At 40.7% G+C, this 24,979-nt stretch overlaps 9 protein-coding genes across 9 annotated transcripts; 3 read left to right on the top strand and 6 right to left on the bottom strand.

Annotated features, from left to right (window-relative positions):
- Nucleotides 1-5,504: 5,504 nt before the first annotated feature.
- MELLADRAFT_71186 (uncharacterized protein) lies at nt 5,505-6,093 on the top strand (the record flags this gene model as incomplete). The annotated part of the gene is made up of 1 exon (XM_007406870.1): nt 5,505-6,093. One exon carries the CDS (start codon nt 5,528-5,530, stop codon nt 5,729-5,731), a length of 204 nt encoding a protein of 67 aa, XP_007406932.1.
- Nucleotides 6,094-6,352: 259 nt separating this feature from the next.
- MELLADRAFT_95348 (uncharacterized protein) lies at nt 6,353-7,747 on the bottom strand (the record flags this gene model as incomplete). Its single annotated transcript, XM_007406826.1, has 6 exons — nt 6,353-6,397; nt 6,462-6,469; nt 6,653-7,286; nt 7,370-7,459; nt 7,525-7,594; nt 7,671-7,747. The coding sequence occupies 6 exons, from the start codon at nt 7,745-7,747 to the stop codon at nt 6,353-6,355; spliced, it is 924 nt and encodes a 307-aa protein (XP_007406888.1).
- MELLADRAFT_74344 (uncharacterized protein) lies at nt 7,737-8,945 on the bottom strand (the record flags this gene model as incomplete). Its single annotated transcript, XM_007406825.1, has 6 exons — nt 7,737-8,001; nt 8,060-8,133; nt 8,218-8,315; nt 8,388-8,463; nt 8,551-8,616; nt 8,729-8,945. Coding segments are annotated over 6 exons (657 nt in total), but the record flags the coding sequence as incomplete, so codon positions are not given.
- Nucleotides 8,946-9,968: 1,023 nt separating this feature from the next.
- On the top strand, nt 9,969-11,380 carry MELLADRAFT_71182 (uncharacterized protein; the record flags this gene model as incomplete). The annotated part of the gene is made up of 4 exons (XM_007406871.1): nt 9,969-10,456; nt 10,559-10,663; nt 10,783-10,845; nt 10,931-11,380. 4 exons carry the CDS (start codon nt 10,092-10,094, stop codon nt 11,028-11,030), a joined length of 633 nt encoding a protein of 210 aa, XP_007406933.1.
- Nucleotides 11,381-12,633: 1,253 nt separating this feature from the next.
- Nucleotides 12,634-15,057, bottom strand: MELLADRAFT_47407 (uncharacterized protein; the record flags this gene model as incomplete). Its single annotated transcript, XM_007406824.1, has 8 exons — nt 12,634-13,270; nt 13,336-13,818; nt 13,941-14,191; nt 14,301-14,360; nt 14,444-14,597; nt 14,661-14,747; nt 14,811-14,906; nt 14,983-15,057. The coding sequence occupies 8 exons, from the start codon at nt 15,031-15,033 to the stop codon at nt 12,764-12,766; spliced, it is 1,689 nt and encodes a 562-aa protein (XP_007406886.1).
- Nucleotides 15,058-15,703: 646 nt separating this feature from the next.
- Nucleotides 15,704-19,005, bottom strand: MELLADRAFT_103952 (uncharacterized protein; the record flags this gene model as incomplete). Its single annotated transcript, XM_007406823.1, has 8 exons — nt 15,704-15,790; nt 15,865-15,943; nt 16,026-16,281; nt 16,355-16,460; nt 16,540-17,066; nt 17,146-17,643; nt 17,739-18,440; nt 18,522-19,005. The coding sequence occupies 8 exons, from the start codon at nt 19,003-19,005 to the stop codon at nt 15,704-15,706; spliced, it is 2,739 nt and encodes a 912-aa protein (XP_007406885.1).
- Nucleotides 19,006-19,519: 514 nt separating this feature from the next.
- Nucleotides 19,520-21,691, bottom strand: MELLADRAFT_42497 (family 4 glycosyltransferase; the record flags this gene model as incomplete). Its single annotated transcript, XM_007406822.1, has 4 exons — nt 19,520-20,695; nt 20,779-20,938; nt 21,017-21,388; nt 21,454-21,691. 4 exons carry the CDS (start codon nt 21,677-21,679, stop codon nt 19,903-19,905), a joined length of 1,551 nt encoding a protein of 516 aa, XP_007406884.1.
- A 367-nt stretch (nt 21,692-22,058) lies between these two features.
- Nucleotides 22,059-23,450, bottom strand: MELLADRAFT_74340 (uncharacterized protein; the record flags this gene model as incomplete). Its single annotated transcript, XM_007406821.1, has 2 exons — nt 22,059-22,593; nt 22,668-23,450. One exon carries the CDS (start codon nt 23,442-23,444, stop codon nt 22,704-22,706), a length of 741 nt encoding a protein of 246 aa, XP_007406883.1.
- Nucleotides 23,451-24,093: 643 nt separating this feature from the next.
- Nucleotides 24,094-24,409, top strand: MELLADRAFT_34246 (uncharacterized protein; the record flags this gene model as incomplete). The annotated part of the gene is made up of 2 exons (XM_007406872.1): nt 24,094-24,194; nt 24,268-24,409. Coding segments are annotated over 2 exons (243 nt in total), but the record flags the coding sequence as incomplete, so codon positions are not given.
- Between the last annotated feature and the right edge of the window lie 570 nt (nt 24,410-24,979).

Raw genomic sequence — 24,979 nt, 5'->3', positions numbered from 1 at the left:
TGAGCAATTGATAGCAAAAATATCCCAACTGTGGATCAACTGTAAGGCTTTCCCTGGCTTGAAAGTTACACAGCCCAAATGGCAATGTATTAGGCTTGCTCTAGCCCAAGATTAGGCCCAAGAAGACCTTCTACGCTTTAGATTATCCAAGTCTTGCATATCGGTGCACCATTTGACATGCCAAATGCGCTGGCCCACCACCTGAGTCATGAAGGCTGTACAATCAGTACACAGGGCTAGCCTAGTCAAATACAAGTCAAATACAGGTACAGCCAATCTAAGAATTGGTGTCATTGTTGCAATTCTTTTTTGTTTTTTGCTAGACACCACATCCCCAATACAGCCAATACAGGGATGTATGGGTGGCTGGGTATGCGGGAGCTTTAAAAAGTGCTTGACCAGATACCAGATGGGATGTCCCATTTTGGTTTTGTTTGGAGCAACATTCAGCATCTACCCCTTCCAAATTTTTCTCCATTCACTCAACACCTCCCCAAACTTCATCTACTACTCTCAGCAACGCTCGGACCTCAGCGTGATGGCTACGGTCAGCGGTACGGTACGGTACGGCCCTCACCGTATCGCGACTGGCCGTTCAGCACTACGGTGTATCCGTATCAAAACGCCTGGTAGGGAAATCTGGTTACGGTCTGGATTACGATCGCGGGCACATCACGTTACGATGGCCGCGACAAAACCCGTAGTCACTATGGTTGACTACTGTATAGATATCTCCCAACTGAAAGGTTAATAATTTACTTGGTAAATCAGTCGGATCACTTTGCAAGCCTCAATTACGTTTGTTAAGAAGACTATAGAGCATTAGTGGGTTGGTTAGCTACACTTGAACAAAGTGTGAATCATAATTCATCACCTGTTAGAAATGCTGTTTTTCAATTAAAAGCTCAAGATTCAAACACAAACTGTTCAAAGGTCCTATGTATCCTGATTGGTAGTTTTAGTGTGCTTCATAAATCTTATGTCTATAAGCTGAACTCAAGGCTCAAAAAGCACCCTGGTGGCGACTTAGCAATTTTGCATTTTGTATGACGTGATGCGACTGATGAAATTGAAACTTATCATCCAGACAAGGTTCTCGATCAAATGAAATGTTTCCACAAGATTGGAGCAGAGGGAGTTCAGGGATGGAAACTGTTGAACCCTCTGATCCAAGTTGCATTGTGGCCTATGCTTGCAACTCAATCAAGACCAATCGCGCGTTCTGATTCAAGTGTCAATGGTCATGATTTCGGTTCTGGATATGCTACGGCGGATGCAGACTGGAGTCTTGATACCACAGAAACTTCATCCATTGAGATGAGGTCACCAAAAGAGTCAATTCGGAGGCGCTTTAAATCTAAACCGAGTCCCACATCAAGTCAAGTACAAGCTCAACACAACACAAGGGCAATTCCGAGTGAAAGATTGGAATTGACCATGTCAGAAAAGCTACAAGCTCTGGAACCGAACTTTCATAATGATTAGAAACTCTTATTGGAAGCAAGTATGATATGTCACCAGTCCGTCAACAACACCTATTGCGCTCCTACCGTCATCTGCATCAACAAACTTGCTCAGCTGGTCTTTATGATCCTCCTCGGTTCTGCTATGGCTATGGTCCTGATCTTTTACAATTCACAATTCCTTTCAGCTTTGTATGTACTTTATTATGCATCTTTTCTTTATTTTTCCTGTCTCTTCTTAACAATTTACTCTCAATTATCTGTATCATCTGTTTTTCATATCTAAGTACCGTGATGACCAAAATCTGAGCTCCAGATGGCTATCTCGATACGTTACGTTACGGTCCCACCGTACCATGACCAATTTTTGGCTACGGTCCCATCTCATAACGCTAAGACACGGTTGGTCCTGAATACGGTCCACCGTAACGTTATGGATTATCCATAACGTTACGGTGGATTACGATGAGGTCCGAGCGTTGCTCTCAGGTTGTGAAGTATGAGAGGGAGTGTAAACCTAGGTTGTACAAACATCAAGTGTGTTATGTTATACAACTTGATATGGTTACCAAAAAAAGGAGTCATCTTCCTTGAGTTCTTTGTAACCACTAATAATACACTTAAATCTACTAATGGTGGTGTGGGGGTAGGCCCTGGTGATAGATGTCTATGTTCAGATCTGGTCTGCCCCTCCGGGGTGAGAACAAAGAACCTGAGGAGGGCTTCTCTTCCCTTGGGATGGAGGGTGTGTCAATAAGCGTGCTTATTGAACTACGAGTCAACACTGATATGTATTGAATAGACTCGTAAAAAGACAAAGATATCCAGTAATTCTAATTGAAGCGGAGCAATACTAACCTAAGGGATTTAAAGATTGGATTTAAAGAGCAAAGGTTTGTTGATTGGGACGCTGTGTAGTTTAGAAACTGATTTGAATGATAAGGACAATGATTGATTATAAGATGAAGAAAGAATAGAACAAAAAACAGAAAACAAGAGGGTTTATATACCCTTAATTGAACAGCATCACACATTACAAAAAAGACCTTCAACGTATGATTTCATAATAGAGCAGAATTCCTAGCGCACAGAGTTAACAGATAATTCCCAATCCTATAAGTTTATTCCGCGCACACAAGCTTTATAACACTGCAAATATAATGTGTTTCTCTGTGGTGAAAAATGATTACATTTAATTCAAAAAATGATTAAAAGTGCATTAAATCTACATTAAATCTACACTTTTCTGCATTAAATCTGCATTATTAATCATTTTGTGCATTAAGTTCAATCAATTTTCACCTCGGAGAAACACATTATATTTGCAGTGTAACGAATGTAGTTCTATTAGTCCTTCACTTGGATTGGATAGTCCCAGACCTTTGGATGAGCGTTTCCCAGGCGCTCAATCCGTTATGGTTTTGAGGTTTCAACATTAGGTTGGGTCATCACTTCAACCTTCTGTCTAAACTGGGATTTCTCTTGTCCTCATGAGATTCTAACATTACTAACTCGAGTACAAACTTTATATCATAATTTGACCTTTTAGTAATGTTTATTGAGAAAAGGAAATTTAGAGAAATGTAAATGAAAAGAAGAAAGAAGATTATCATTTGGAAAAAAAGACTACTTAAGAATATATTGTTAAGATAATAGAAATGTGTGTAACACATAGAAAAAGTACTTGTTTGTGTAACTTAGTTATGTTAGCCAGGAGATAGGTACGTCTGTACTTATGCCCTGGCTGACAGGGTGGGTGACAAAGCTATTTTCTACTACTATCAGCTGCACAATTAGGAGAGAAAATGGGGAAAGAATTTGTGAAGTAAGTTGAGAGAAAATGACTGCTGAGGAATGAGAAGTGATGGGAAAGATCTTTCTCTGAATTTGGAAGGAGGATATTTTTTGCACTTTGGTTGCAATTGCGACCAATCTTTGCTACCCTTCTGGCCCCAAAGATCAGCCCGGCATTCTCTCTCCTAACTGACTACTTGACTACCCCTTGCCATGGACTATAGAGTTACTGTTGCAGGCTTTGGGTAATTCATCATCTTAAACAATTAGTAATCTTGATGTTTGCTCAATGGTTCAATCCTCAACCAAACCAGCAAGCACCTGTGAGCCTTGGGCTTTACAACACCAACTTGATTGCTTGCCAGACTCCCATACATACTGGTGGCCTCCATGTCAATATCACCAGCAATCAAGGAAGCACTTGTCCCATTTTTTGAGAATTACCAAGTTTAACTCTTACACCATGGGCATCAGAAAGCTTGTTTTCTTTACTTCATCCATGTTTCATCTCATTCCTTCTTCAATTATATTTTATCCCAATTCATCATAAATTGGTTCAACTTGTGGTTTCCTTACTAGGTTACTACTCCGGTGATGGTGAAGCATTGTCATACTCAAAAGAATTCCACCAAAATCTGCATCCGTGATGCCTGAGCATACAATCACCCTGGCCATCATCCGATGAAGAGGATTTGTAATGGGTCCAGTTAGCTTTATCAGTCTTTGGTCTGCTCGCTTCCTTCTGAGCTCGAGTCATTGTGATTAATCTCTGATGAAAAAATGCAATGAAAGATGCTAGAGAAAACAGAAATGGCGAGGAAAAAAGCCAGCGGTCATGGTTTTTGATACTTTGTTCAAATTGATTCAAGGTGAGGATGACGTGGACAAGGTGCAAAAATTTGCTTTTCATAGTCATGACGTCAAAGAAGGCGAATTGGGCATTTTCAACAAGTCCAAAATAGAGATTATCGAGAGATGATCTCCCTTTTTGAGCTTATCCAAAAGTATACTTTGTTTTGACCTCCTTTTGGGACGGGGATTAAGCTTAAAACGCGCTAAGAGGGGATTAGTTGGCTTACATAGACGGGGAATGAGACTGTTTTGGTACGAAAATCGCTGCCCAGCGCCTTATTTCAGTTCACCAAGGAATGGACCATGGGAGTCACGGCGCGAAGTGAGCTTGATTGAATGTAAATTTGGCTGCGACAAGTTCCGCGCGAAGGCTTCAAGAAGTGTCAAATCGAAAGCTCGTTGGATAGGGTATTCAAATTGTGTTGATAGGCTCAATCGAGAAGGGGTAATCATCACGCTTATCTACTGCGAGACTACTGGAGCATATAATTCGTCAAGCTGGTCGTTATTAAACTTCTTCCCAAGCTTTTCGTTCGCTGGAACTCTACCCTACTTATCCCTAATCCTTTTGATGTTCACCTAAATCAATTGAATCCAACGGCCTTTACACATTTTTACTGTCTTTCCTCTGGAGGTTGAAGCAATAAACACACCAAGCCAAGCCGCGCGAGTTTACATTTGACGTCAAACATAGCAAACAATTTCGACTCTCGTTAGATCATCGCAACCTTCCTTCACTCAATCTTACAATGACAACAAAAACTCCTGGACCAATCGTGGGGTTGATTATTGGAATCCTCTTAATCTTCGTCATCAGCTTCACAAGCCTTAGCATCGTGGCCTTGCGCTGGTACCGCAAACGCGACAGAAAAAATAATCTAGACAAGAAAGTCTTCAGAAAGTTGGAGATGGGCACGCAAGTTATTTTTTCTGGAAGTCAGCCTAAACACAATCGAGCTTCAATGTTCCTTGGAGTTTCCAAGGATTCTATCAGTATCACGCGGCCCAAGTTTACTAGACGAAGATCAGAAGATTCCACCTCGTCGGTTCCGTCTTCGCATCACACGACTTCATGGGTGATCAATTACTCACCACCCGATTGTTCTTTGAGAGAAATAGAGGAAGATTTCCAAAGAAGATACGATTCTACCAAAACTACACATTCTGATCAGAGACGTACCATCCGAGCTTCGTGAGCTCCTCCTACTAGACTCTTGACGTATTCTATCAGCTGATCTTTATTGACCTCCTACAGTGCTTGGAATATGATTATGGGGGGGGCGTCGACTCCTATGAAATATGCGACGGACGAAGAACAGCCGAAAGAGAAATGCGCTCACTATGAAACCGATCCAGCCATGGAGCCTCAAGCACAGCGTTATCTCGATTATCTTTTTGGCCGCAACAGAGGTCTTACCATGAGCGCCTGTCTATCTGGAAGTCAATTGCAAACAGTGGCAATGCACGTGCCAATTGTTGCAGGCATCGCTACTAATACACGGCAATCAATTACCCCAGAACAGAGCGGCACTTCACTGGAATCTTCATTCTCGGCATTGGCGAATCAACTTGATTCCTCTTTGGAACACACTCTTGTTGCGCATGAATCTGGATGCCTATGACGACATTCCGATACACTTCTTGATACTTTTTGTTTTCTGTCTATATTTAGCTATCATTCACTTTGATGTGTACTTCGAACTTCTTGTCACTTTTTGCCTTCTATCTACATTCACTTATGAATCACTTTGATGTGTACTTCGAACTCGAGCTTCAACTCAGATTCCAATTTTACTTTTAATACCACATTTGTTGTAGTGGACATATTCATTTTAGCATATAGATCACCTTTGGATTTGTACTTTTTACCTGTTTGATGATCCTATCCTGTGCTCATGTACATTGACGACATTGTGATACAATTCTTGGCATTGTTTGTTTTCTATAATATCATTCACCTTGATGTGTACTTCGAACTCGAGCTTAAACTCAGATTCCAATTTTACCACTAATACCACATTTGTTGTAGTGAACATATTCAGTTTAGCATATATATCACCTTTGAATTTAAAATTTCAACCTGTTTGATGCTCTTACACTGTGCTCATGTACATTTTATTTTCATCTAGAGCTTATATCTAAGCTCTAAGCAGAAACTAGTCCTGGCTCTCAAAAGCTTTCGGAACACAAAAGTGCGAGACACAGCGTGGGATTTTGTTGAGTTTGCGTTGGTATGTGAAATGTTATAAAATCGTCATCATACCAGTCATATCCTGGGCTTTATCTGCCTGCATACATCACACATTCAAAAAAGCAAGTATTTTGATAAAGAACTGGTCATGGCATACTCACTGTAAAGACTGATATACAAAACTCGGACCATCATACCGAGACTATTATAATTATTAATCAAAATCTGATATTTCCCCTACACGTGCATCCCTAAGAAGAGTTCATATGCGTGAAAGTTTGAAAGAGGGGTGTGCGTTCCATCGATATCTAGTTTCATAGTCACCGGCATAAAAATCCATGTCGTTAAGTACATTTTTCATCACATTGTATCACTTTCTTGATCAAATGATTCCAGAAACTTTCAAAAATATCCCGCTCGTATCCCCGTAGCCATCGAATATCTAGTTTGTATACCACATCAGAGCTTGGTGCCAGTTGGAAAGTAGCTTTGTCTGTTTGGCTGCTCGTCGCTTCTTTCGATGAGCAATCTTTTGGCTGTTTCTCATGTTCCTCGATTGAGGGCGTACAAGAGAGCGTCAAGGATACTTTCATGATTGGTGTTGGGTGCCCATTGCTGCTGCTCTCGGTAAGACATGGTTCCGCGCGCACCCTGTCAGTCGACCCTTCACTTGACGCGTTCTTGGCTGGTAGTCTTTCCCCCGTGGGTTGAGTGCATGGCTTGCGCTTTCGACGCTCAGCGCGCGACCACGATTTGCGAAAGGCCGTCACCTCCCAAGATACGTGTTCACCATCACCATTCTGCAGTGGGCACATTTGCCACGATAGGTCCGGGAGTGATGCGAGTATTTGGGTGATACGTGTTGTCAAGTCTTTCAAGGAGACCGACATCACTAGGCTTGGTAAGTGATAGTCTATCTCATTTGGTAAGGGTAGTAGGTTCTTGGTGGAGCGAAAGCTTTCAACAGTAGACGGCTTGCATAGCGCCTAAGAAATCAGGAAAAAATAGTTAGTAGGTCTATTTAGCTCAGAGCTCTTTACAAAAAATGGCTATGTAAAATTCTCCTCACGTCTCGCACCCTCCAATCCTGCCATGACCATCCAATCACCCATCTTCTTGTTTGACCTTGCAGCAATTCACCCAGAGCATAATTGTTACCCTGTGAGCCGGATTATATAAGCGACATCATCATCCATCAAATGCCTTGAGATGATCGATACGAACTTGGAGGGTCTTGAAGGTTTTGACGACTTCGGTGAGCGTTGAGAATTTACCGCACAAAGAAGTGAACCACCTGGCGTTCAAAATACGCATACATCCGGTCAGTAAAAAAAAGGTTGCCAGATGCAACTTCAAAAATCGTCACCTACCTTACATGATCTTTTAGCGCTAGACTGTCTCTGATCAATTGGTTGATAAAACTTACCTCACCACCTGATGTGATCATTTCAGTGTCACTACCAGTACAGGTCGCTAGCGGTCCGGCGTCTTTCTTTAAACTCAGTTCGTCCATCTCCTCTCTGGAAGAATAGAAGGGGGGATTGCACATCGTAAAAGCAAGGCGACATGGGGATGCAAGAATGTGTGCAGTGGGGAAGATTGAAGACTGCTTCACGGTATAACGTATTAGATCGATCTGCTTTGCCAGATCATTGTTAGAGATATTGGTTTGGGCAGATTCGTAAGACTTCTGATCAATCTCTTCATACGCCGCATCAGTTACAAGAACAGGGGTGTCGAGTGATTGAGAACTACGCACCAGTGGCCATCATTTTAACACAAGATAGCAATCTTGAGAATAACAATGGATAGATAGCTGATGCTCCAGTGCCTCTGAAGTCTCAAATCAAGCATGTATGCAATGTGCGAGTCAAGACGATTTTCAAAATAGTGCGATAACCGGCTGGGAAAACATACATATCGACTCCGATGAGGTCTTCACCGTTTGTAATTTCCAGATCCTGTAAATCCAAAAGGTCAATTATCCAAAGACAATAGTCCAGTCTTCCCGGCACCTGTCGTGATTTTGAGTAAGTCTCAGTTATCGAACAATATGATCTCTGATGTCAGACTTAAAAATTATTTACCATGGGACAGAGTCGGTCTGGCGGAAGCGAAATATCGAGGTCGAAATCTCGCTTCAATAGAGCTATGGAAAGTTGCCTGTGAGATTTATAGACAGATGTTAGAGAAACTACGCAACAGAAATACTCGAAGCCGCACGCCACAGCTTTTGATGAGGATACTGACCTGATAGCCTCTGGATTTTTGAAGTCTATGAGAACTCTGGCTGTCCCATCAGAACGATCAATGAGGCTGAGGCAGTCGAGAAAAGACGCATGTTGTCAGCATCAAGACCGGTCTACTCGCATCTCGCTTTGTCATCGAGAGGGTGTCTCGTGCAACAATGTAAGGACGAGCGACAAACAATGGTTTCAAACCCGGATACGAATAAGCTAAAGCGGCAAAATCTGGTGGAGCTGCGCAATAGGGGTTTTTCGGATGCATGCTGGGTGTGATGATTCGGCTCAGGTTGCGATCATACAGAGAGGTGATGCTAGCTGGAATGTACGTTTGCTAGAACAGTTCGCGATCGATTATGACTTGATGCTCCTCTGATGTACTCTTGCCGCGTAATAGTGGGTAATTATCAATTTCGTCCAGACAGTAGATGAGCTCGTAGTATCGTTGCAAGTGACTCTTTCCTGACGAAGCTTGATCTTGCTGATGAGATGACCAGTGAGGACTGAGTGGGTCACGGGCAGGAACATGGCAAAGAAGGAATCGATTGGAAAGCCCTCGACGAGCCACCATCAAATTTCGATAGACTATTGGACTGAAGACCGTACATATCACAGACTCTCCTGTCACGGCTTCCGTACAAGTCCCTTGGCTCGCAAGTCCCGGCACTTGCAAACAACGACAACGACGTGGTACGCGACACCTGGGACTACTCTGTTATCCACCGCCTCAAGGGCTCATATGGATCCTTCCCGCCTACCATCTGCATCAAAGGTGACTTGAGGGTATCCGTGGACTTGGGCCTCACTCTCTTCAAACTCTTTGGACGCTACATCAAAGCTACATGAGCCCGCCGCCGCGCAGGCTGTCTGCCTTAATTTTGTCTCGTTCGACCCTTGGGCCGTCGACCAACGTAACATCTCCAAATTCAAGTTTCCGGGCCTCATTTGCAATGATTCACATGTAGTTCCAAGAAGGCAAGATAACTTTTGCGTCGAAATGTTACCCAAGTCGATCATTGTATCACCGGTCGTGTGAAATCATACCCATTTGATATACTTTTGCGGCGACAATCGGCAATAGGGCAGGCCAAGTAGGCCAGTTTTTCGCTCGTTTTGGCCCATAAATGAGCAAAAAAGTGGTCTACTTGAATGCGGCGAGCGACTTGCGGTGAAGAGTGAAGCTCAAAGCTGACATGAAAGCTTACTTTTGCGATGGAATCATGGCGCGTTCTATGAGCTGAGGCCGCACTTTAACGATTACTTTAAAACTAAACCTTCAAAGGCTTTGATATCTTTCATTTTGCGCAGCAGGATCATTCTTGAAATGAAAATTGAACCTTGAGCAACGATAGCAACTGTCTAGAGATATTTCCGTACACATAAACAGCTGCGCGGAGCGAGCGACTACCCCATCTGGTCACTTATTATAGAAGAGGACTACCATATATAAATGACCGCAACCAGCCATGCTGCTCGTCAATTCAACTTCATTGCTCCACCTTCTTGAAGCTCATCACCGATTTCTACACTCGCTAATTCTAACAAGTGATGTATACCACTTCGCCTGCTAATCCAAATCGAAGATGGCTTCTGCTTCTTACAAAAAGTCCACCGCTGAATCGAAGGTCGCTCGAAAGTATAACTATGTTTTGGCGCCACAGTTCACAATCGGTTTCTGCACTCCTATTGGCCGCTGGAGCTATTGTTCTCATACTCATACTCATTAGTGCCTCTCGGGCTTGTCTGTTCATACTGCGGCGTGTTCGATCGCGTAGAACTAAGCAAATAGACGCTCCCACCACGATGAGATCTTCGGGATTTTCGTTTGATCTAATCCAACGTAGTCTTCAGCACTGTGCAGAAAAGGATAAGAAAGATGCAGCCCAGAAGCCAGAGACTGCGCACACTAGCAAGTAGGTTTCGTCTGAAGCCTTTTATCTTGAGATCTCTGAATGCAACGAACCGATTCTACAGTGTTATACAATATTCTGATCTGATTTTTTGTTCGTTTTTAGGGAGATACCCGACTTTCAGCTGGACGATTTTTCATGGAACAGAAGAACGAGAAAAGATACCAACATGCTCGAGGCAGTAATCAAAGAAGCCTATCCTTGCATCACGTGAGACCAAGTTCTTCAAGACTATTTCTTCGTTATATTATGCTGTCATCTAATTTTACTGATAATTCCAGTTGCTATTTTATACCATCACTTTGATCCACCTCACCGACCTCATGCAGAGTCACCGACGTTCAGAACCAGACAACATCAGTGGACACTACCTTATCAATATATTCTCTGCAGTGAGTGTTGAGTCAAGCGAAATTAATATCAGCTTTTATGTCCATTGTTCTAACTCACTTATTTTCGCCGTCTTCTCCTGATCAGTCCAATAGTAATTCTCAGTGATTGGTCACCTCCAACGAGCCCAACAAATCCGGCAAGTCAACAAGAAACTCTCCGCCAGTATCCGGACTGTGGGGTTTGAATGAACCACGCCGCGGTAAGCAGCCAAGAGTGGAAAGTGTAACAATATTGAAAACCTCGAATTTGGAACGGTAAAACGTTGGAAAAGAAGTCCCAGGATCAAGATACACCATGTGGGGAACTGAGTATGATGGCATGTTGGGCGTGTGCGGAATGATTGTGTGCAGTTTTCTGGAGATATCCTGAAATAATTTTTTATCGTCGAGAACAACATAATCTTGATATGATTTAGAAGTGCTTTGTGTGTGGCAAACATAGGGATCGATTCTTTATGTAATCCATTGGCTGAACAACTTGTAAGAATGCAATCTGGAATATGCCTAATATAAGTTATAATCAGTGATTAGAACAAGTGGGGCACTTTGTTAAGTTTATGGTCCAACTTTCCAAGTTGCCTGTGATGCATGTTTCAGGATCATTTCTCGGATATCAAATCATTGACACTCAGAACCCAAAAGAGGTGCAAAAGCAATTGAGTGGATGGCAGCGGGTTCACCGGTGCAATGTTGTGTGTGGGTCAAAGTGTGGAATTTGAACATCCATGATCTCGTCATTTGCGAGTGTGCAAATTTACGTGATACTCTATCTCTCAAACATGATATAAATTCAACCTATCCTTGACCTGTTGGGCAAAAAAATTCAATCTGTCCAATCACATATCACTTCCAAGCTTAATATACCCTTACACCTGACTATCAGAGAGTCTATCATGTTAACATCTCTCGCTTTCATGATAAGATCATCCAGTTTCTTTCTCGTGCTTTCTTGCCTCTCTTTGGCAATTGGAACTGCAATAACGCTGAACTGCCCCGTTGGCAAGTAGATTCTAGGTCATGTGTGCGCCAAAGGGAAGCGTACTGAGATGAGGGTCCAAGTTTTCATAGCTGATTATCTTCATTTGGTGATCAGAGTTTGGATAACCCGCATAACATTCTCCCCTCATGATTTACATGTTTTCTTTCTCTAAAATCGATTCCAGGCAGCGAACCATCAACCCCAAGCGGCAATTTCAAAAAGGTGCTTACGGTGTGGAGTAGAGTGGGAACCGTACCAAGGTGATGATCGGATACAGACAAGTTGTAAAGAGATTTAGGTGTGGAAAGATCTTTTGTCTGATAAGAACCATCATCATGAATCAGTCTTATATAAATCAAACTGATCAGTGATCAAAAAGAATCTAATGATGAGTTTGATGAGCATGCATCGCCTTTCACGCCGCTAGTCTACACCAATGGCCTTAGTGTTTCTTATTTGTACTTCAATCTTGGATTGCTCATGCCAGGTTGCATTTTTTCAGACTCATTAAGGCCATCAAACACCACGTGACATGTCAAAATGAATGTTTTTGGATTGAGCAGGAAATGCCAAAGCAGTGCCACCGTTGCATCATGCCATCAGTAGACCTTCATGTTTCAAGTGAAGGAGACAGGCCATCTTAAATTTGGAGTTATAGAATACCTCACTTCATCTGCTATTTGAGTTCGAGAACACATCAGAAGCTATGAAGAAGTTGGATCTATACATATCTAGTGCTTCAAAGCTGCAGAACAATCTCATGCTGTATCTCTGCACTTGATATCTCTCTAGCCATTGGTGCATGAATTCACTATATATATATATATATGCTTCCAAGGCAATTCTCATCATCATACACATCGAACCAGTAACCCATCTCTTGAATTATAAAATCAAATCTCAACATCATATTTATACACATTAAATCTTGAAGTTAACTTAAGTAGTGGTCTCAGTATTAGATGGTACAACTGGATCATCCGATCCTAAAACCATATCATCATCAAACCCTTCACTCTTCTGTCTTTCTTTCTCAACTTCATTCACTTCCTTTTCCTTTTCTTCTTGTTTTTCTTCTTCCATACTTTCTACAACTTTCTCTTCTACTTTTTCTTTTTCAATCTCAGTTTCCACCGGTGGATCGATCTCAATCTTGGGTTGTTCATCTTGTGGTGGTGGTGGTGGTGCGGATGGTGCGGATGGTGCTTGTTCATCTTCTTCCATCATCTCAACATCATGCTCTGAATCTGATCCATTTCCAGATAATTGTTTAAGAAAACTATAAGCTCGCTTGGTTTCTTCTTCATCTGAACTAGCCATCAATCTTGCTGCGAACAATACACCCACTTCTGCTTCCAATTCATCTTGAGCAGGGATAGTGATCAATTTAGGTTTCTTTAATCGCTCGGTAATCTCACTCGAACTAAAAAAACCTGCCATCGTTGACTACACAATAACTCTCAAAGTTAGTGATCTACGGAGTTAATCCAGAAGGTAGCTCTGTAGCTCACCAATGTTTCCTTCACCAAGTCTTGTACACGTTCTTCTACTAATTTACCTTCGGCAATATCAGCCTCCAAGCACTCTCCAAAAGCCTTCAAATTTTGAGCCAAGATAACTCTTGTAGCCTCCATCCCAAGTGCCCTGATCCCAATGACCGCTCCTAGTCGATTTCCATCGGTAGCCTTGGGTGAGATTAGTGATTTGGCCAAAGTCTTGAGAATTCTTGATCTGAGAGTAGGATAAAATGGTTGAAAGCGTGAGACCTGAGTGGAAAGAAGCGAAGCTGCCAATTTTCGAACTTCGATTTCTAGTGTAGGAGGCGATGATGAAAACGAAGAGGAAAGAAGGCATGTGAGCATCGATGGTAAGATTTGATGCAGATAGGGCTCTAGATAGAGGTGAGAATTCGAGAGGATAGATTCGAGAATGTGGATCGAATCTCGAAGTGAGCTGAGTTGTGGTGAAGATGTAGAAGTGAGGGTATGAGTGACCTGTCCTTGTTTTGTACAGCAAACATTCGAAAAGAGATACAATTCAAGTCAGTATGCAGGATGGGAAGAGATGCCTTTGCGCATCATAACGAGATTCGAACGGAGAACTCTGGGATACGAACCTTTTCTGCGACAAACTGAACTAGATAAGGCACGAGTTGATGCAAACCAGGATCGCCACTCAAACTAGCCAACGCAGCATTTTTGGCACGCTGATCTTCTGAAGACGCAGCAGAAGTGACTCGATCGAAATATAACCTAAGTTCACGTGATAAATGTTGATTGATGTTCATCTTCTTATGTTCATCTTCCTCCTTGGAATCTGATCTTGAAGCGGAAAGATAAGCAGGGAAGGCTGGATGATTCTTGAGTTCTTGAAGAGAAAGGCAGAAAAAGGCCAATGGTTTCGTGAGCTCCTGAAAACAATCATAGGAAGAAATGACCGAGGAAAGGGCTAAAGAGTGACTGATCAGAGGATTTACCTGCTGCAGACGGGTTTTGAGGAATAGCAGGCTGAACACCTTCGACTGCAAGCCAGTGAGCTACACAAAGAAAGCAAATAATTTGATGAATTTCCTCAAATCTCGAATTCAAGGATTCGAAGTTAAAAAGCCACGAGAAATACCTGTATAACTCGTCTCACGAGGGATAGGAGGAAGTTGAGCATTAACAATCTTAGTCAAATCAATCTCTTCGTCATCGACAAAATAAAGGTTTCCAGCAGTTGAAGTAGTTCGACGAAATGAGAGTGTATCTGTTGATGCAAAACCCCATAAAGGCTATAGACAAACCTCAAGTCAGTGCAGCATGAGATGAAGTAATGAGAAAGATCAAATATTCACTTCTATATTCTTGGCTCGTAGGGCATAATCAACATCTTCCACCATCAACTTTGTCCGTTTTGCGTGTCTCATAAACTTGATGCTTTCCTACACAAGAACCAATCAGTCAAAAATCTGATGTAAATTCCATATATTCAATGTAAAATTTACTTCAATGATTTGATTTAACCTGAACTCAAGGTCAGCTGCTAGCGCGCTTGCTGCTTCATCTGATAAGTTTCCGATTCCCAAAGATTCGGCTACGTCCTTTGAGTTTGAATGATGAAATTGATCGAGATCAGCCAGGTAAAATACCCAATCCTTCTGCTATTTTAAAACTGACTTTTACGCTAGTTTTTGGCCATACACCTGCTGCAATTGGTATCATAGGCATTTGTCGTATATAGGTTGTTCGTTTGGTTGTTCAGGTTGAAGTTGTAAATCTGTTCAATGAGTTCAATCCTGACTCCCATTTACCCGAGTATGTAGCGGGTCATCGGTCATCTTGACATTACGCCTTCGGGCAGGGCCATTAACCGCACAACTATCCGGGGATTTGCTTCTTCGTTCAATACGCGACTTCGGAGCATTCGTAATATGACAGAGAACACCGAGCTTCATGAAGAATGAGAATCTATCTCAAGAGTAATTCCATCCTTGCAAAATAAATCCTTCAACCTTTTTCTAATCAATAACACATCCCAAGCCCAATATAAACCAACAAAACCCAAAAAAACAATATTTTCATTAATCCAACAAATACAAAAAAACGACAAAAAATCCCATTTCATTCTTCCAAATGAAACTTGTTAAAAAAACAAAGAAAAAGCATTAACACAATGTAAAAACTTTCTAATTTATTTACTATCTATCATAATCATATAAAAAAACCTTAACGGACTTTTTGAAAAATAAAAACTTATATATCAAACTTTTTCTCAATTCTTACAAAGATTTACCAACTAGAAAAACACAATAAATAACCTTTCCCCCGCCCAAAGACCCAAAGAAAAATAACAATGATAATCTTAAGAATAATGTTGGAAGATCAAATGATCTATACTTTACCTAAACACTTGATCTTCATCTTCTTTAACTTCACAAACTTCAACTTCACAACCAATTCCAATCCTCAATAAATCTAACCAAGCCTATCAAAAAGACGTGACCAACCCAACTTCAACATTGGAATCCCCTCAAAGAAACATAGAGAAATTTTCCTTACGATTTGAGTTTCTGAAAGTCTATCACCAGGTCCTTTAACTTCAACAAACAAGACTTTCTTTTCCTTATGATTCCACAAACTGCCAAAGCCCAATTTGAAAGCCCATCAAACCCTCCCATCCACTTCAAAAAAAGAACATTGAGATTTGGAAATTGACTTACCAAAGATCAGGTACACCACCTTTTCTAAACCCATATTCTTCACTTAAAACTTTCAAAAGTTTACATATCTCAAGACATCCTAAACATTCTAAAATCTCCAATAATTCATTCATGCCATATCTTTCCCAATGAATTCCAATACACCAAGTCTTTTTCTCTGATTCTCTTTCATATGTTTTGATTAAAGTTTCTTTGATCTTTCCAATACCTTCTTTTTGAAAACTTTCTATTGTTTCTTTGATTAAGTTTGATCTGACTGTATCCAAAAAAAACAATCAAATAAAAATGTTGGTTTCTTTTTTTTTGTAGAACAAGATTGAAAGATTTACCAATTGCAAATGCGTCTGTAAAAAGGTCTAATGGAGCACTTTGATAAGAAGTTTCAAAGACACCAGGTACAGGAGCAAAGATCACATCCCAAAAAATCAAAGAATACTAATCCATCCAAACCCCCAAAACACAAAAACACACATCAATATTAAATGTGAATTTGATTCAAAAGAATTCAACTTACCAAAGTAGTCAAGATCGATCCTTCAGAATGAAATCCTTTCCAATTCTCATCTTCACAATACTTTTCCAAAACGAATTCTTCCACCGAAACTTCCTCCCAAGGATTCCGAGTCGAGTTCCACTTTGATTTCCTACCAATCTCTCTACCATCTTCAATCCGATTACCACTCAACGTTTTCCTACACCAATTCTTACTAGAATTCATCACCTTCCATTCTTCAACTGAAAACTGATTGATTCCTAAACTTTTCTTTAATCTGATCAATCTTCTTCTTAACGAAAGATAATAAATTTCATGTGTGTCTGGATCATTTAATCCTTCTTCACAAACCCTTAGAGCGGTTTCGTGTCTGCCTTCAAAGTGGGTCATCAACACTAATGCTAATCTTTCGTACCATGCTCCTCTTTTACCTCTTCTGAAATGTTTTTGTTTTAAAAGTGTGATTAAGATTTCGATTTCTCCTTCATAGTTTTTATAGTATGACAAAATCTCGGTTGCCTTATAAACTATCCTTGTAAGTGGATGTCCTATCAAACCAATAAATATCAATCGATCAACTTTCATTTCACAATCTTCAAATCTCACAAAACTCAATCAAGATCTTACCCGGATAAAACTGTCTTCGGTAATACCTCATCGGATCCTCATCCCTTCGATTCGCACGATCAAGTTCGATCCTCTGATCTTCTTCCTTCAAAGCTTCTTGCCATTCTATCCAAGCTCTCCTAAAGATCTCTTCTCCTTTCTTCATCCTTCGATCCTTCTCTGTCTTTCTCTTTTCTTTTTCTTCAACTTTATCAACCATCACTCTTTTCGGTTCTCTCTGTGAACCAACATAACTTGCTCCATTCAAACAATCTTCCATTTCTTTTTCCATTAATAATGCTCTTTCATATTTGATTAAGGAATCTCTTGATTCGAAAATCGAGCTGGTTCGGGTTACATGATAGGTGGGATAGGTTCGTAGTTTGAAGCGTGCCAGGGTGGCTGCTGTCATGGTTTTCTCTGTCACCGTTCTTGATCTATAGTAAATCAAATGTAAGCGACTAAAGAGTGTACAAACTTCTGGATCTAACTTTATACAATCCCCAATGATTCCTAGAACTGTTTGAAGAAAACAAAACATAAACACGAAAAATCAATTGATTTGTTATAAGTTTAATGGTGATTTGGTTTCAATGAGTTTTTGGATGACTTACCTTTCGAACTCAACATTTCACTCTGTCTTTCTTTCCTACCACGTGAATCGAATTTCAAACCGAATCCATTGTCTTCTTTCTTTCCATTCTTTTTAAAACCCATCACCAAGGTAGATTGATTCTTAGAAGATTCCAATAAACCTTTAATAATCATATCTCTAGTAGTATGAAAATTAATTTTTAAAGATTTAGCTAAAGATTTCAATTCGATTAATGATAAACAATTCAAAAGTTCTTCTGGATTGGTTTTTGAAGGGTTTGCAAATGAAAGGTAAGGGATCAAGTGAGGTCCTAAGATCGGAACGGCTTGAGGGATTGGAGGTAAGATGGGTAAGATCGCATGGGTTTGAAAGTCTAAACTTTTGAAGGCTTGATCGATTAGATTTGTGGATAAATTTTCGGATATCTTTCTGATCGCATTACAATGAGAGATTGAAGAAGACGGATTGAGTAACATTGGATCGATCATATCTGATTTGATATCAATCTGATCGTCAAGGTCCATGTTGAAGGTAAGATCTTCTAGGATTGGATTAGGTGAAGTGGGTTGGGTGGAGTTGCTCTTGGGGTTTAATTGTGCAAGTTGTAGACATGCTTCATGAACATTATCAATCTCCAGTTCATAATTTTTTAATTTATCAATCCTAAACCATTTATCATGTTTTCTCATAAAGAGTCTAACAAACAGATACTTTGCAGAATCTAAACCCCCAAAAAAGATCAAATCAGTTTCAATTAAATCATAAACTGAAAGATTATGAAAGAAATTGAAAAAGGACTCACACGTTAAAGTATTCCAAGAGTTAAGCAAGTTTGATTCATGATGATCAAACAGATAATGTTCTCTTTCTAAAACAGTTTCCAACATTGATTGAAAGCATTCCACATAGATTGATATTTTTTCATCCACTTTAACATATTCAATTGAATCATCATCTTCAAAGAGTGGAACTGAATCCAAATCTTGAGGTTCTTTAACAGTCACTGATGATCTTGATGGATGTGAATGTGAGTTTGCATTTGAAGTTGATGGTTGTGGTTGGTTGTTATTAATAGGTTTACCAATGATTGGAATCCATTTATCTGAAGTGATTTGTAGTGGATGGTTTTGAAAGGTAGATGAATGAAATTGATCATCAAATGAATCTGAACCTGAACCAGAATCAGAATCAGAATCAGTAGATTTGATAAAAGTACTTGAGTCTCTTGAAGTTGAATGATGAAGTTTTGATTTTAATTTGGATGATGATGGTTCATTAGTTTTCATTTTCTTTCTTTTGGTAATGTAATCTACTACTTTCTCTTTCTCTTTTAAGCAATTCAATTCAAATCTATCAATTCACACTTCTTTAGCTCTAAGTCATAGAGTTTAGCATTTAATCTTCACTACTTAAATCTCCTTATCACTCTGCTGAAACTTGTTTAGCAAACCACCCATACATCATACCTGTCATGCCAATTCACAAGTTTCAACAAAGTTTGCAATCTTGTGGACTGAGCACAGTAACAAGTTACATATTACTGCAGCTAGCAGAAGCTGACTAACCCCATTTTTTTCTTACCTAACTGGCTTCCTGCTGGCCAAGCAAGTGGTCAAGGGAGGGAGTCGGGACTCTCATATCTATGTAGCTTTTTCACAATACATACCTGCCTGGTATACAGCCATTGGCAGCTTGGTCATAAATTTTGTTTTTTGTATTGCACAATCGTATAGCTCGGCAATGATATAGGAATATAGAAAGTGAGCTACAGTGGAAGATGAGCCAACGAGTGATCCATTTCTCGAGTCAACATCAATGCTAGTCATTTATTGCTATAAGATATGGGCCATGGCTCTGTTTGATGATGTTATTTCTAATGAAATCACTTGACAATCTATATAATCCTAATCTGACATCTAACAATTTTCTGTCATATGCAATATATCTTGATTACTTTTGACATGATTTGCAATACCTTTGAAAAAGATTCAACAAACCAACTGATTGCTATGATCATTTTGATAAAAAAATACTACTATGCATAAATAAAGATGTCCAAATGAGTTAAAAATAATATATGGTGTCTTCATCATGAAATGTCTTGATGTACCCAACCTCTGAAAAAAAAATCATGCAAAGTTAATTAATTATTATACATTCTTCAGATGTCCAGCACCTTTAAATTACTCTAGGTCCCTAGTCCCATCACTCAATCGCATCCAAATGGCCCATACCCCAACCCAAAAAGTAATCATCGGAATCGTCAAGACAGCCAAAGTTTTAAACAACCTTTCTTCTTGCCAAATATCTAATCTGTTTGGTTGATCAATTGGTTGATTAACAGTTTCCAAGAGAGCAATTTCGAAATCATTAATCATTGAATCAGTCGAAAACATCTTTCTAGCTCGATTTCTTCCTTCTTCTGACATCTTAGATCGTTCGTTCGGTTTCATTCCAAGCAATCGATCCAAAGCTTCTGCCCAAAGACTTGGAATAGGTGCTTGAAGTTCTCCTGTGATCTCATGTGCTACTGTTTCTCTTGGTCCACCTGAATCGGCTGCAAGGACAGGTACTCCAGATGCCATAGCTTCAAGTGGTCCGATTCCAAGATGTTCATTGGCAGCTGTATAAGCAAGTAAATGAGTCGAAGGCGCTAGGAGAAGTGCACGTTTGTCTGCCTCTTCAATATTCGGTATTAAAAGTACATCAGGTGATTCTTCTGTTGTAGAATTATAGGTTTGGTCGTAAAGCGCATAAGAGGGTGAACCAGGTGCATCGAGAAGAGTTTTCAGGCGGGCCAACGTATCTCGATTATCAGAAAGTCTAGGATCATAACCACCGGCAATGATGAGTCTTGGAGAAGTAGATGGATTGGTTTCGGAATTAGAACGTTTGAAAATGATAAAAGCTTCAAGGATTAATCCCAAGTCCTTCTTGTCTTCGAACCGATTGATTGAAAGAATCGTAGGGCGTGCTCTGAAGGAGGATCGAAAGTGAACCAGAGTGATCAGCAACAAGAAAGGCAACAGAAGCATGTTGGATTAAGATGATGAACTAACGAATGGAGAGGCTTTTTGAGGATATGATCAGTAGGACGAGCATAAAGCTCAACATCCACCCCGGGGTATACGCATCGTGGAATACGGTTAAGAGACTTGAACGTATCCTGAAACACTTTTGCTGTGAATTGAGAATTCACAAGGATCTTGTCTGCCTCGCCTGGATAATAAACCCATAACCTGTTAAATAAAAGATTGGTTGTAGAATGAGTCTCAATTCAAAAAAAACAAGGCCAACCAGTGGTATATTCTTCTATCCAATCAAGGGGAATCCGGTAAATCGATTTCAAGCGATGAATCATTCCAGTTGAAGGAGATTGAAGAGGTGTAGAGATAGGTGTCGAAAGCAGAAGATCAGGAAAATGACAATAAAATACCACCCGTGTACGTGTTACATAACGTAGCAAAGGAATAGCAGCCGAGAGTTGGTCAATGAAATATACGTCAAATTCCGTTGATCGTGATGAGAGTCGAAGGTAAGAGAGCCATAGATTTATAATGATTTGAAAGGATAAATGGAGTTGTCGAAGGATGGCTAGGATAGTAATGAATCGATTAGCAAGTGCACGAGGGAAGATTGAGTTGCCCCAAACATTGACTTGAAGTGTTCCTAAAGACATACAAGACACTCATCAGTCACAAAACATGATCGTTGTTGATGTATAGGCTACTTACCATCTTTAGTTTCTTGAAAACAACGAGTTGGATTATGTGAGGAAGTAAAGATTTGAACTTGATGACCACGCTTTTGTAAACCAACAGCTGCGTCCACCACCAGACGCTCAGCGCCACCGATTCCGAGATCTGGATGAATGAATGCAATACGAAGTTTTTTGAGAGGAGAGCGAGTACTGGTAGCTTGAGCCGTAGATTGCTGTTGAGAACGTGAATGGAGTGACATTTCTGCTTGGTTGAGGAATATGCTGAGGGAAGGGAAGGTCTTGAGGTGAGATTTGAGTGAGAGCTTAACAAGATTTACGGTACTCAAAGCAAGTATGTACGCGTACATACTTTTTGCTACATAGTTTTTTTTGGCGGGGAAAACGAGTCCAAAAGTATATTCGTTTTATTTTCCCCGCCAAAAAAAAGTATATACGACAACTATATACGTGTAACTATGTAGCTTTGAGTACCGTAATTATGTAGCCCTTAGCTTAAGTATGATCGAGAGGTGCCCCAACTTTTATGTGAAGGGTTGTGCAACTCTTCTTGTTTGCCTTTGCTGGCATTCACTCATCACATTGATGATTGATTCATATGCTTCACCCTGCTCTTTAGATAGTTCATCTGGGGACAATTGATGCATCACCTGATATGCAAGAGAACATGAAATCCTTTTCAACGAACGAGATAGATGAAACAATGTAGTTGAAATTAGTAACGAAAAAAGGTGGAACAGAAAAAGTGACTGATTTAGAATGGTGGTTTGATTGTGATATGATACATGATATGATGACTTTGAGATATCCATTGTCATTGCAAGTCAAAAGTTCAGGCTCATAATTGCTGATGGACTCGACCGCAAGAAGTACATAAATCTTTTGATGTTAGGGCTTCTTCATTCACGCAACATCCTTGTGGCAAGATAGAACCGATGTTCTCGAGCTTGTGCTAGGTCCGAATGGGTGGGTTCACTCAAAGTGAAGAAATGTGCATCATCACAGCCACACAGCCATTCAATCCAAGCTGCTTGGCTCGAGGTGAAGACGTTTGATCATGGTGAATTTTACAAATACAATTATTATCAAGTTGGCATAACTTTTGTGAGTGAAATAAGATCATACAAGTTCTAGCAGCCAATCGACATGAATTCGGCTAGTGTACATAAAATATCAATGGATCAGATATGGCTTGCCGGCACAAGTAAGAGAGACTTCTACTTTGCGTACTTGGGATCAAACAAACACACTCAAGATTCCCAAGCGCTAGGGCTGAAAGAAACGCCAAGTATGAAGCCAACAAGCTAATTTCCATCTCCAAACTCGTTTTTGAGCTCTCCAACTACCACGTAAGAGTTCAGGTTGAGCTTTCCACCAAGTCAAGTTGTATGCTTTAAACCGAGCTTGTTCATTCAAGAGCCATGATTTATAAAATTTGTCTAAAGCAGAACTTATGAGTTGTTGTTGATCGGCAGAGGAAGGTGAACCGAGACCAGAGCTTTCGATCGAGGCTAGTAGTAGTACACGTTGTTTTTCAGCTTCTTCTAATGTTTCAAAGTCAGTTGACTGATGAGCCCAGAAGGTTTCATTCATCTTATCGATCCGTTTACGAAAGGTAATCCATTCGAGGTCTTCTAAATGGAGTTTATTCCTCAGTTCGGTAAGGGAGGGAGGTAAGGGAGTAGATTGGGTGTTAAATTCATTTAATGAGTAGGGATGTGATGACCTCGAACCCGAGGATGGAGTGGCGGATGCACTTGCTTCGGGGAAGATGGTACTGGTTGAAAATAAAGGTGCGTATTCTACAGGCCTTAGATTGGATGTTGGAGAAGGTGGTCCTACGATGTCATGAGATGATAGTTGACCTAAGTCTGGTTTGCGTGATGACAGCTGACTAGAGGTCGAATTGATGAAAAGAGAATCGGAGGAAGATATGGATCGAATGGAATGCTGAAGAGCCTTTGAAGTGTATTGAGCATGCTTCGTTAAATTTGACATTTTCATCATCTTTGCTGATATTGCTGAGCACTAAAACAGCTGAAGCCTTGGAGGATTTCTTGAAGTTGACGAAATCGATCAGTGTGACATCGGGCGTGATAGGTGTCACAGTGCATGACCTAAGAGGCGGGCGGCCTCATGTCGCGTGCGCACCTCAGCTCTGGCATACATTTCAATAGCGATATACTCAACTTAACCCTAATCGACCAAAATCACAATAGCCCTAGCTTCCCGTGCGCAACGGGAGGGCCACCGAGTAACGCATGCCACAACCGCTAGGCTTATACTCGAGTACCATCAAGATACGAAACCTTTGATCCCACCTCAAGACATCATTCAATGTGAGTTTACTGCCGCATCATAACTTTAGCTCTTTTAACTGACTGACTGTTGATTCTCAGATGGGTAAAGGTTAGTACACGACGTCATCTACTTTTGCTTCTGTCACATTCATCATCATCGCACGAAGGGTCACCAAAACCAAAGACCTGCCTCGAAGTCTGCCCCGTCCACATGGCTAAATTAGAAGACAAGAAACCCGTCGATTGCTCGCCCACCCTCCAATTCACAATCTGCCTTCAAACACACCTATGCACACATTCCTGACAAACCGCATTCAAGAGTCTAACCATACTTTGGTTTCGCTTCCTCTCATTCAGTTCACGGTTCCTTAGCACGAGCCGGTAAGGTCCGATCTCAAACTCCTAAAGTTGAAAAGCAGGAGAAGACAAAGAAGAGGCTGCAAGGCCGGGCCAAGAAGTGTGTTTTAGCTTAGATTTAACTCACAAGGCTCGCATCACAATCTGATATATGTTGAAAACTTCTCCTACAGACGTATCTTGTTCAACCGTCGATTCAATGTTACAACACAACACGGTGGCAAGCGCAAAATGTCAGTCTCACCCATTCCGATCCCTCTTCATTTTGGTTTCTTCTCGTTGACCAACATATCTTATTCACTTTTCTGTTTATAGGAACCCTGCTCCTGCTGGAAAGATGGGTTGAGCGTATTTGAATTTGTATGCGGCCTTTACTTGGGCTGGTTGGTTTTGCAGTGTAGAAACAAGAAATTTACATATGTTCAAGCCTTTTTATGAAACTTCAACAATTTTTTTCATATGGCATCCTTCCTGCTCAGACCGCATTACTCCGATATCCGAATGATCGTTCATACCTTCATACCTTCAGCTTCGAGCCGTCCTGTGAATGGGTAATACTTCAATCGACTGTGTTTTCGAATCCTGTCACCCTGACTTTCCAGTACTCCTAAACCTCACCGTGGGTGCTGTCCGAAGGCTGAGCTTCATCAATACGAGTTACGATGTGTTGATGAAAAATTCAGGGGCTATCACCCAGACTTCCACTCATAGTGCACAATAGCCTGTTCACTGGATGATTGTTGAACTCCTGCCACATCCTCACCTAACCTTCACTTGGAGTGTCCACTTTTCAAACATTTCAGGTTGGGTCATCTCTCAATCATCAGTTAATCCACTGGAAGTTTGGATTCTTGGTCACATCATGTCCTTGTACACTTTCAAGTC

This window comes from Melampsora larici-populina (assembly GCF_000204055.1).
Source record: "Melampsora larici-populina 98AG31 unplaced genomic scaffold MELLAscaffold_7, whole genome shotgun sequence".
Taxonomy (NCBI): domain Eukaryota; kingdom Fungi; phylum Basidiomycota; class Pucciniomycetes; order Pucciniales; family Melampsoraceae; genus Melampsora; species Melampsora laricis-populina.
The sequence above is the reverse complement of the archived record's forward strand: the minus strand, read 5'-3'. Positions and strand labels throughout refer to the sequence as shown.